Below are 11,180 nucleotides of genomic sequence, written 5' to 3' on the forward strand. Positions count from 1 at the left end.
GAAGCCTGAAATGTGGCAAAAGGTCGCAAAGTTCAAGAGGGGCGAATACTTTCGCAAGGCACTGTATATATACAGTATGTGTAAAATACACACTCACACCTCACAACCTTCTTTACCCCGATTATAATTTTTAGTCTCTATTTACCTCTGGTACCTTATGCCTAAATCACATTGACAATGTCATTGCGCAAATAGTACGCAGCATCATCTGGATATGTGTGCAACAAAAGTTTAACATTAACCTTCTGCTACCATTTCTGTCAAGCACTCTATCCATACAGTTAGATGCATACATTCGATAAATCCAACACTTGCGCCACACAGAACGCACTGGAACTGCCTCTGCAACTCAATGCTGCAATTCTGCCAGGCAAACAGAGTGTTCCATTGGAAAGGAATGTACTTCAGGTGTACCAAAGCGCAATGACTCTGTGGGTGTGATTGAGGTGTAACCCAATGCTGCAAGGCAAACACAGCATTCATATAGATGAAGTAGCCATCGTCTAGGAAGGATAGGAACGTAGACTGAATAATCTGTTTTCTACTATTTAGTGAGAGGCAGGACCTATTTCTATAGAAGAAGCCCATTTTAACATCAGCTTCTTAACTAACTCATCAATATGTTTTTTTAAAAGACAGCCTATCATCTATCCAGATTCCCAGATATTTGTAAGTAGGGACACAATCAATGGACACCATGGATACCATCTAAAGTACATATGCTTAAATCAAAGTTATTTTTATACGCTGTAGAGAACAACATATACTTAATTTTACCTGAATTCAATACTAACTTCAGGTCAATAAAGTTTTTCTGTAATACAATGAAGGCAGACTGAAGTTCAGATAGAGCCTGGTCAACCATGGGGGCAATAGCATACGCAACAGTATCATCGGCATGCAAGTGTCTATTACAGTTTTTTTTCTCGATATTGTTAATGTAAACAGTAAAAAGTACAGGACACAGAATCGACCCCTGCGGTTAGCTGAGAATTGATCAAGGATTATAATATTTTAGCTAGACAAGAAAGTTTAGAAATAGGGTTATAATTATTTAGGTCACAAGGGTCACCACCTTCGTGAAGATGGAGTACATGGGCCGCCTTCTAAATGTTGGGGATAGTACCAGATATAATCGTCAGGTTAAAAATATGGGTTAATGATTCAGCAATCGGGGGCAGAAAGCTGCAGCAAAAATGGATCAAGCGTATCAGCCCCAGTGGATTTTTTTTAACATCCATATTAAGCAAGGCATCTAGCACATCACAGATAGTAAATTGTAGAAATGAAAACAAAGATTCACTGGAAGTTGACAGGTTAACCATTGAGTCAGCTAGAGGCTGGCAGAAGGAAGAGCCCTCGATTGACTGACCAGGGTCAATTAAAGCACCATTTCTCTCAAATAAGAGTCAGACAGAACTTTCTTAGGCAGGGAAGAAGGGAATTTGTACACTTCCGTGCATTTACTGTCTTCCAAAATATTGTTTATGGACACATCTACAACCAGGAGCTCAAATTTCTTGCGAACAGAGATATTTAAAGATTGGAACGCCATCAAATTAGATTTTTACATGTATGGCCACTCCTCCCCTTTCTGTAATCTGTCACATCTAAATTCATTAGAATCATTTACTTCAATCTCTTCATCAGATACAGAACCATTCAACAATGTTTCAGAGAGAACCAGAATGAGTCCTGTAACCATGTCAATTGTATCCATTTTTAAATCAGATTTCGCACATTTATGTGCATTAGCCCAAGCCCCCTACAATATTTAAAGTCAGAGGGGGCATTCAGCTCATTCCCATAAGAGCATAGGGTCATCTGCAGCTATTTGTTGAGTGAGCTGAGACTTTGCCAAGGTCCATGCCAACCACTTGAGAGCAGAGTAGACTGAGCATTTGACAGACGTCCTTCAAGTCGCTGGATGCAGTGGCTGGGGCGGGAACTGGGAGAGCAGTGTTGGCAGAGCTCTGTCCACCCAGCTGAAGCTCCTGCCAAGGGAGTGGAGCTGCTGCAAGAGATCGGAATGGCTGCCAATGCTCTATTCTGAGTGTGCACAGGAGGCCTTGGTGTGGCTCCTGTTGCAGGGTGGGGCTGCCATAGGGGGAAGGAATGTCCCAGGCCTGTCCTGGGGATGGGAGTAGGGAGAGTAACCAAAATTAGCCTGGGAGGGAGGTTGTGGGGGGACTTGAGGAGAGTGGTGTGGAGGGCAGTGTGGCTGGTGAAGCTCCAAACTCTCAGAATATGATGGCTGATGATGTGAATGATACATGGGGTGGACTGCATCATGTGGTGCACTATCCTCAACAGTGTTTTGCCAGACCCTAATGTAGTGGTCGGGGCTGTGTAGAGCTGGGCTGAGTTGAGGTGGGCCTTGTCTGTGTTGTGATGGGCCGGATCTAGTAGAGCTGTGCTGTGATGGGCCGGGTCTGGTTGAGCTGTGTTGTGTTGTGATGGGCCGGGTCTGGATGAGCTGTGCAGTGATTGGCCAGGTCTGGTAGAGATGTGTTGTGATGGGCCGGATCTGGTTGAGCTGTGTTGTGTTGTGATGGGCCGGATCTAGTTGAGCTATGCTAAGACGGGCCTGGTCTGGTAGATCATTGCTGAGGTGGACCTGGATAGACCACCACCAGATGCAGGTCTAAAGGATTGTTTGATATGTCTCAGGGAGTTGGTGGCTGTTCTGTTGCTCCTGTGGGTTGAGGTGGACTGGCAATCCTTTAACGTCCTGACAAGGTAGGGACTGCCTCTTTGTTAAGGTGTGCATTGCCGGGAAGACAGTCCAGGCTGAGGGTGGGATGGTGGCTCCGTATGGCTCTCCATTGACAAGGTTGATTGACGGTAGGTGAGGGCGGGAGGTCCTGTATAAACACAAACTCAATTACTTGACAACTTCCTTCACGACAGCTCTGCGCTGCTCAGCGAAGCACAAGAAGTATGAATGCCCTGAATTCTGCAGAGGCCATATCACCATAAATGCTGCACGGCCAATGCAGGACATTGGATTGAACATGCAGCGCCTTTCACACCTCGATCACACCTACAGCATTACGTTATTGCGCAAAAGGGTACGACACATTATCTGGATGCATGTGCAACAAAAGTTCAAAATTCACCTTCTGCTACCATTTCTGTCAAGTCGTCTATGTATACAATCTGATGCATACGTTCGATAAATCAAATGTATACACCACAGAGAACACACAGCAACTGCTTCTGCAAAGCAATGCTGCAATGCAAACGCAGCGTTCCATTAGAAATCAATGTACTTCTGGTGTACCAAAACCCACTGACACTGCCGGTGTGATCGAGGTGTTAGGTTCCCTAAGTGACGTTTTGCATGTAAAAGTTTAATGATTGAGTTGATATGAAAATAACCAAAAGTATGTGGACACCTGCTCGGCTGGGACAACCATCTCTGCAGCACTCCAACAAACAGGCCTTTATGGTAGAGTGGCCAGACAGAAGCCACTCCTATGTAAAAGGTACATGACAGCTGTCATGACAAATACCTTTCTCCCCTTTCTCTCTCTGCTCTACAGAATGGACTCTTGGAAAGCCCTTTGTTAACATATAGAGAGTATGGTAACATAAAAAGGTTGGGAACGGAGTACTATTTCGATAATCCAACCAGTTGAAAGTATCTGTTTGTACTTAAAAAATATGATGTCAGATCAGTTATCGTCGGAGACATTATTACTGATGATAGGACAACATAAATTGTATCTTGGAAAGTCTACACATTCTAGTTATCAGATTCACATGGAATTGTTGTGCAATTTAAATGTTTGAATATAAAACTATTTGTGAAAAAATGATAAGTTATTTTATCTTTCAAAATGAGAGAATTGTTTTCATAAGTAAAATATGCTCACTCAGTGGCCACACCCACGTGAATAGGCATTGGTTGGAAATGATGAACCAGTGGCCTAGGAAAGGACGGACAATCTCTTCAGAATGACAGGGTACTACAACGTAACCGTTCTACGACACGACGACAGACTACAACGTATCCGCCCAGAAATATTCTTCAAAGGACAAGGGAGAGTTTTGCTGGGCAGGTAGACTGGCAGACACCTGTATCTTTGTAGTGACTGGGTGTATTGATACACCATCCAAAGTGTAAATAATAACTTCACCATTCTCAAAGGGATAGTCAATGTCTGCTTTTTTGCAAAACCTCCCTGGTCTTTGTGGTTGAATCTGTGTTTGAAATTCACTGCTCGAGTGAGGGACCTTACATATGCGAGGGGTACAGAGATGACGTAATCATTCAAAAATCATGTTAAAACACTATTGCACACAGAGTGAGTCCACTTATGTGACTTGTTAAGCAAATGTTTACTAAGGAACTTTAGGCTTGCCATAACAAAGGGGTTGAATACTTATTAACTGAAGACATTTCAGCTTTTCATTTTTAATTAATTTGTAAAGATTTCTGAACATAATTCCACTTTGAAATCATGGGGTATTGTGTGTAGGCCATTGACACAAAATCTAAATGTAATCCAATTCAGGCTGTAACACAACAAAATGTGGAAAAAGCCAAGGGTTGTGAATAGTTTCTGAAGGTATTGTACACAAGGCTCAAACATACATTTAAATATCTGTAATTTACATACACGTAAATACATGTACATTTTAAAATAATGTATTTGTCAGTATTGACTCTCTGTTGGTGGCTTGAAAAACGTCTGAAAAACGTGGTCTCGACTCCAGATCATATATCTGTATTGTTTGATTCTTGTTTGTTTTGCTTTTTCAAGCACTGTAATGAACAGCTCTATAGAAGTTGAGTAAATTATTATTATATTATATAATTTTTCATATGGGAAAATAGTATTTGAGTCACTTCAATCTGCCAGTGTGAACAAGGCTTTAGACAGGCAGCCCAATTCTCATATTTTTTTCCCTAATTAGTCTTTTGACCAATCAGATCAGCTCTGAAAAACATCTGATATGAAAAGATCAATTACTGAAAAAAAGATCAGAATTGGGATGCCTGTGTGAACGCAGCTTTAGTTTTTTCTCCTCAAGAGGTGCAGTTGTGGGCGGAGCTAAATACCAATTATACTCGATGGCACACCTGTGTGCATTGTTTCTACAACAGCTTGCAGGGGAGGTTGGCAAACGAAGCACCCTCTTCCATCAATAGAACTGTCATAATTTTTCAGGATGGAGTCTGCAGCCGAGACCAGCACTGCAGGAGTTTCAGTAAAAGATGACCTTTCAGAAAAATGTCAGAAGTTATTTCTTGAGTTCTTGGAGGAGTAAGTTGTTTGGATGAGCCCAATAATAGTGCTTAATACGAGTGATAATCAATACGTAAACTCACCCCTCACTTTTACACACAGGTTTCAGGACACAAACGGGGAGATTTTGTATCAACCAGATGCTGAGGAGCTCATTCGACCAGAGAGAAACACACTGACTGTAAACTTCACCAACATTGAGCACTTCAATCAGCAACTAGCTACCACTATTCAGGAGGAGTATTACAGGTAATTGAAATTCTAATTTGGTAGGCCTGGCCAAAAAACTCATTCTAATGCTCCACTGAACCAGCAAGTTACTAAACATTTAAAATGTTTTCCAATCAATCCACGAAGGGAATACATTTGATGTTTCATTTTCACACACCAGATGGATACAGTGAAATGTGGTGTTTTACAGTATCTTCCATAGTAGTGTGCCCCTGGAGCAAATTAAGATTAAGTGCCTTGGTCAAGGGCGCACTGACAGAATTTTCCCCTTGTTGGCTCAGTTATTTGAACCAGTGACCCTTTCAGTTGCAGGCCCAACACTAACCACTAGGCTACCTGCTACTTGTCCATGTTTTGTCATCCCCAGGGTATACCCATTCCTATGCAGAGCAGTGCGTTACTTTGCAAGAGATCATGGTAACATGCCAGTAGCCAAAGAGTTCTATGTGGCCTTCTCTGACTTTCCATCAAGACAAAAGTAATGATCAAACTACTGAACCAGATCTCTCTGAATACATGACATTATTACTTACCTTAAGTGTTAAGTTGATTGTATTGTCCCTTGACAGGATCCGAGAGCTCTCCACGGCCCGGATTGGGTCCCTACTGCGTATCAGTGGCCAGGTGGTGAGGACACACCCAGTGCACCCTGAGCTGGTCAGTGGTACCTTCCTGTGTCTGGAATGCCAGTCCGTTATGAAAGATGTTGAGCAGCAGTTTAAATACACCCTGCCCAACATTTGTAAGAACCCAGTCTGTGCCAATCGACGTCACTTCATGCTGGACCCCAACAAGTCCCGTTTTGTGGACTTTCAGAAGGTACGAAGAGGCTGGACTGCATGAGTCCACCAGGCCAGATTGACCCTCCAGCAGACAAGGAAACCATAGCATGATATATCAGGGCTCTAATTGTGTATGCATGGGTGTTCATATAGGTGCGTATCCAGGAGACCCAGGCGGAGCTGCCTCGTGGCTCCATCCCCCGCAGTGTGGAGGTGATCCTGAGGGCAGAGGCTGTGGAGATGGCTCAGGCAGGGGACCGTTGTGACTTCACCGGCACACTGATCGTCGTACCAGATGTTGCTGCCCTGGCTGTGTCAGGTGAGGAACTTCCCTCCACACACCATGCCTTTTCATACACACAAGATGGCTTTCTGAGGGTTAAAGTCATACCTGACCCTGAATAAAAAAAACATTGCGATGGTATAATAGTAACAGTAATAGTAACATTCTCACCTGTACTTTCTCCATGTATGCACTGCAGGCACCAGGGCAGAGACCAGCAGCAGAGTGACTGGGGGGAGGCAGGGCTTTGATGCAGATGGGATCCAGGGACTGAAGGCTCTAGGTGTCAGGGATCTGTCCTACAGACTGGCCTTCCTAGCCTGCTACGTGGCCCCCACTAACCCTCAGGTTTGTCCATTAGTTAAAAATTTATTTAGATTTATTTAAAATGTATTTAACATGGGAAGGTGCCTCTAGCGAGGGAGATGGATCTAGAGACTATGTATTGTAAACCACAAACTGTGTTCCTGTGTGTAGTTTGGTGGTAAAGATCTACGACAGGAAGACCAGACTGCAGAGAGTGTGAAGAACCAGATGACTGTTCAGGAGTGGGAGAAAGTGTTTGAGATGAGTCAGGACAAGAACCTCTACCACAACCTCTGCACCAGCCTCTTCCCCACTATCCATGGTGTGGAAATTGAATAGATTTGTCATGTAAACTGTTAAAACATCTGTTTTGAAATGCACTGCCTAACCTGAGAAAATATTTCAGGGAATAATGAGATCAAGCGTGGAATCCTATTGATGCTCTTTGGCGGTGTTGGCAAGACGACCATGGAGGGCACATCTCTGAGGGGGGATATTAATGTTTGCATCGTTGGGGACCCCAGTACCTCCAAGAGCCAGTTCCTAAAGTAAATCACCAAGCACTATCCTATTTGTATAACCTACATATGTTGTATTTGAAATTTAACTCAAACCAGTTTGAAAAATAAAAAGCTTTAACAGAAGCATTTTGAGTTGTTTACACAGCCTGTGTTGCTAGTCTCTGGAGGTCTCATTATTCCTCATAGCAATGTAGCCTACTACATGATGGAAGCAGGAGTGGTGTGGATGTTTTGAGGGTAAAGGTTGGTGTTTAACTCTGATGGATGTGTGTGGTATGCCCTACTTTAGACACGTGGAGGACTTTGCGCCCAGGGCAGTCTACACCAGTGGGAAAGCCAGCAGCGCGGCCGGGTTGACGGCAGCTGTAGTGAAAGATGAGGAGTCCCATGAGTTTGTCATCGAGGCTGGGGCCCTCATGTTGGCAGATAACGTAAGCATTGTGTTCTAGTACGGGACAGTCATCTTATGCGTTTCAGTTCGTTCATATGTCCTCTGGGGGGCACTGTGCGCTTTGATCTAACTTTGTCCTGTTATCAACATCCACAGGGAGTCTGTTGCATTGATGAGTTTGACAAGATGGACCTGAAAGACCAGGTAGCTATTCACGAGGCCATGGAACAGCAGACCATCTCCATCACTAAGGCTGGTGTGAAGGTATGCTATGTGGGAATAGTGCTGTAGCTGTACACAATTTATTTCTTATAATTATAATTCCGCAATACTTATTACTACTCAGTGCAGAGGGAGTATCAGTGGTTTGAGTTGTGAGCTGTTTGACTGTGTTGTGTTCAGGCCACTCTGAATGCTCGCACCTCCATCCTGGCGGCTGCTAACCCCATCGACGGGAGATACAACCGCTCTAAGTCTCTGAAACAGAACGTCAACATGTCAGCACCCATCATGTCCAGATTTGACCTCTTCTTCATTCTGATTGATGAGTGCAATGAGGTAAGAGAGAAAATGGAGGGTTTCACTAACTTTTTCAACTCCTACAGTAAGCCCATATTGAATGGAAATGTATGTTTTGGAAACTTGACACATTTTGCATTTTCACCTTTGTCTTGTGGTCTAGGTGACAGATTATGCCATAGCCAGGCGTATCGTAGACCTGCACTTTAGAAACATGGAGTCTGTGGAGCGAGTCTACGCCACTGATGAGATACAGAGATACATACTGTTTGCTCGGCAGTTTAAACCAAAGGTTATAATTTCCCTATGTTTGTGTTCCTTGTGTTGGGCTGCTTAGATTTATATTTATTTATTTTACCTTTAACTAGGCAAGTCAGTTAAGAACAAATTCTTATTTTCAATGACAGCCTAGGAACAGTGGGTTAACTGCCTGTTCAGGGGCAGAACGACAGATTTGTACCTTGTCAGCTCGGGTGTTTGAACTTTCAACCTTCCGGTTACTAGTCCAACACTCTAACCACTAGGCTACCCTGCCGCCCAGATGCAGCGTTCAGTAAGACCTACCTACCGTAACATGCTTTCTGTTCCCTGTCGTTGGTGTGGTGCACTTTGACCCCAGATCACAGCAGAGGCAAAAGAGTTTGTGGTGGACCAGTACAAGCGCCTGCGTCAGCGGGACAGCAGCGGCAGCACCAAGTCAGCCTGGCGTATCACCGTCAGGCAGCTAGAGAGCATGCTCCGACTATCTGAGGGCATGGCCAGGCTCTACTGCTCAGATGAGGTTGGTCAGACACCTACTACTGAAGTATACATCCCTATATGTATAGGCCCCTATACATTGTAGAATAAAACTGTATTTTTGTCTTCATTACTTGTTAAAGCTAATAATTATGGTTGTTTGTGTAACAGAGGTGGTTCAGCAATTTTGCTCATGTAATGAATAAGCTTGCCTGATATCTGAAGTTAAATTGACTGTACAACACATTTTCACCCTTTAAGTTGACTTATTTAAAGGTGCATCCCAAACACGTTAAGGAGGCCTTCCGGCTATTGAATAAGTCTGTCATCCGCGTCGACTCCCCAGATATCAACTTCGACCAGGAACAAGACAATGGGGAAATGAATGGTAAGAAACGGTCACTTTCACCTTTGTGAAATAATATATTTATTGAAAGTGATACACGTATACATTAAATTAAATTGCCACCCTCACTCTCCAGATCATAGTGACATGATTGGCACTAATCGCAATCATGCAGAGGAGGCTATGGACACAGAGCATGGGGCAGGCAGACCTGAGAAGACCAGCACTGCCAAGCCTGCCCTCAAGATGACCTTTGCTGAGTACAAAAGGGTCTCCAACCTCATTGTTTTTCACATGCAGAAGATGGAAGATAGTAAGAGCTTAAAGGGGCCATCTACAGTTGAAACAATAACAAAGCTCCTGCCACTGTTTTGGTAAAAAGCTGAGGGATGGGGCTGGAGAAATGTAACCACTCTCGGAATTCATAGAAATAACTATGGATGCAAGGACTGACCGACCAAGATTAAGAAGAAATTATATATAGATAGAAAAAATATAGATTAACAATGTTTGAGGATATAGTGTTTGTCTACTCCAATATATTACAAATATTGGAGTAAAACAAGCTTATATTTTGGGTTCTTATGTGGTGACATGGAATTAAGCTCATGAGGTTATATACTTCAAAAATCAATGTGTGTGTGTCAAAAAATAGATGTAGCAACTGCAGATTCACCCTTTTAACAAACTGCAACGTTACTTTGCAAAGTTTTTATGTCATGAATTCAAAAAGATACTAGTTTTTCCAAGGTTTAACAAATGTTTCATTCTTAGTTGATGAGTCCTCACTGAAGATGAGCGAGCTGATTAACTGGTACCTGAAAGAAATGGAGAGTGAGATAGAGTCAGAAGCTGAGCTGGTTGCCAAGAAGAATCTTATAGAGAAAGTGCTTCACAGACTAATCCATTACGTAAGTAAAGCCTTGGAAACAAGACACACCAAGACCATCAAATATTTGACTGTTTGAAGAACATTTCTGATTTTGATCTGACAACAAAAGTGTTTTGTAAAATTGGTGAGTGACATGCTCTGTATTGTGTTCATTATAGGACCACATTATCATAGAGTTAACGAAGACTGGGCTGAAGAAAGTTGGTGATGAGGGAGAGGAACCTGTCATCGAAGAGGACCCCTTCTTAGTGGTCAACCCCAATTACATCCTGGAAGATTAGGTAGGGTCCACCTCAGCCATAGATATTGTGGAAGTAATTGAACTCGGGCTTATCTGTAAGGAATTTGTGATTGCAGCTACAGTAGCCTACTGTCAACTTGTTTTGCTGGCATGTTGCTATTGACTATCAATGTACTGTCTCTAAAAAAAAACACTGAACACTTGTCATACTGCTCATGTCTATGCATTTCAATAAATATATTTTTTGCAGTGCGTGGTGCTCACTAAATGGTGCACTTTCCCCTATCATTGTACTGGTGGCCCAGAGTTCAGGCCAATGGTTCATGCTCATGTCAGTGGGACATTTAGGGGAGCGGTTTTATTATATGCAAGAATATTAGCATTTTTGCCATATGAATTGCCATTGGTTCTAAAGAAATATTACTATAAAATGATCTTTTCTTATTGATGACAGAATATTATACACTGAATAACATTATTTTTGTATTTATTTTTTTAGGAAGGATTTGTTTTATTAAGAACCCATTGACCCTAATTCTGGGGACATTCATGCAGTGTTTAGGCATAATTCTACTGTCCCCCTCGTTTGATCTCGACGATGCAATACATTGAATAGACTTTAGCATAGCCTAGATGCACACACACTATTTTAAATAAGTTATGTTTAACAGAAGT

At 42.7% G+C, this 11,180-nt stretch overlaps 1 protein-coding gene across 1 annotated transcript; it reads left to right on the plus strand.

Moving 5' to 3' along the window:
• Window positions 1-5,105: 5,105 nt before the first annotated feature.
• On the plus strand, window positions 5,106-10,753 carry mcm6l (MCM6 minichromosome maintenance deficient 6, like). Its single transcript, XM_021613373.3, has 17 exons — window positions 5,106-5,273; window positions 5,358-5,504; window positions 5,854-5,964; window positions 6,056-6,305; window positions 6,422-6,587; window positions 6,751-6,899; window positions 7,029-7,179; window positions 7,264-7,405; window positions 7,668-7,809; window positions 7,926-8,033; window positions 8,172-8,327; window positions 8,452-8,580; window positions 8,908-9,069; window positions 9,303-9,414; window positions 9,509-9,685; window positions 10,147-10,283; window positions 10,423-10,753. The coding sequence occupies exons 1-17, from the start codon at window positions 5,179-5,181 to the stop codon at window positions 10,543-10,545; spliced, it is 2,457 nt and encodes an 818-aa protein (XP_021469048.1). The 5' UTR covers window positions 5,106-5,178; the 3' UTR covers window positions 10,546-10,753.
• Window positions 10,754-11,180: the final 427 nt, after the last annotated feature.

Source organism: Oncorhynchus mykiss, chromosome 8, assembly GCF_057628025.1.
Source record: "Oncorhynchus mykiss isolate SJ-2025 chromosome 8, ASM5762802v1, whole genome shotgun sequence".
Classification (NCBI taxonomy): Eukaryota; Metazoa; Chordata; class Actinopteri; order Salmoniformes; family Salmonidae; genus Oncorhynchus; species Oncorhynchus mykiss.

What these genes read in the sequence shown, in the direction of transcription:
- mcm6l (XM_021613373.3), top strand. Translation starts at nt 5,179, where the DNA reads ATGGAGTCTGCAGCCGAGACCAGCACTGCAGGAGTTTCAGTAAAAGAT. An exon ending in GTTTTGTGGACTTTCAGAAG is followed by an intron (nt 6,306 to 6,421) that starts GTACGAAGAGGC and finishes GTGTTCATATAG; the next exon opens with GTGCGTATCCAGGAGACCCA. An exon ending in CCCTCATGTTGGCAGATAAC is followed by an intron (nt 7,810 to 7,925) that starts GTAAGCATTGTG and finishes CAACATCCACAG; the next exon opens with GGAGTCTGTTGCATTGATGA.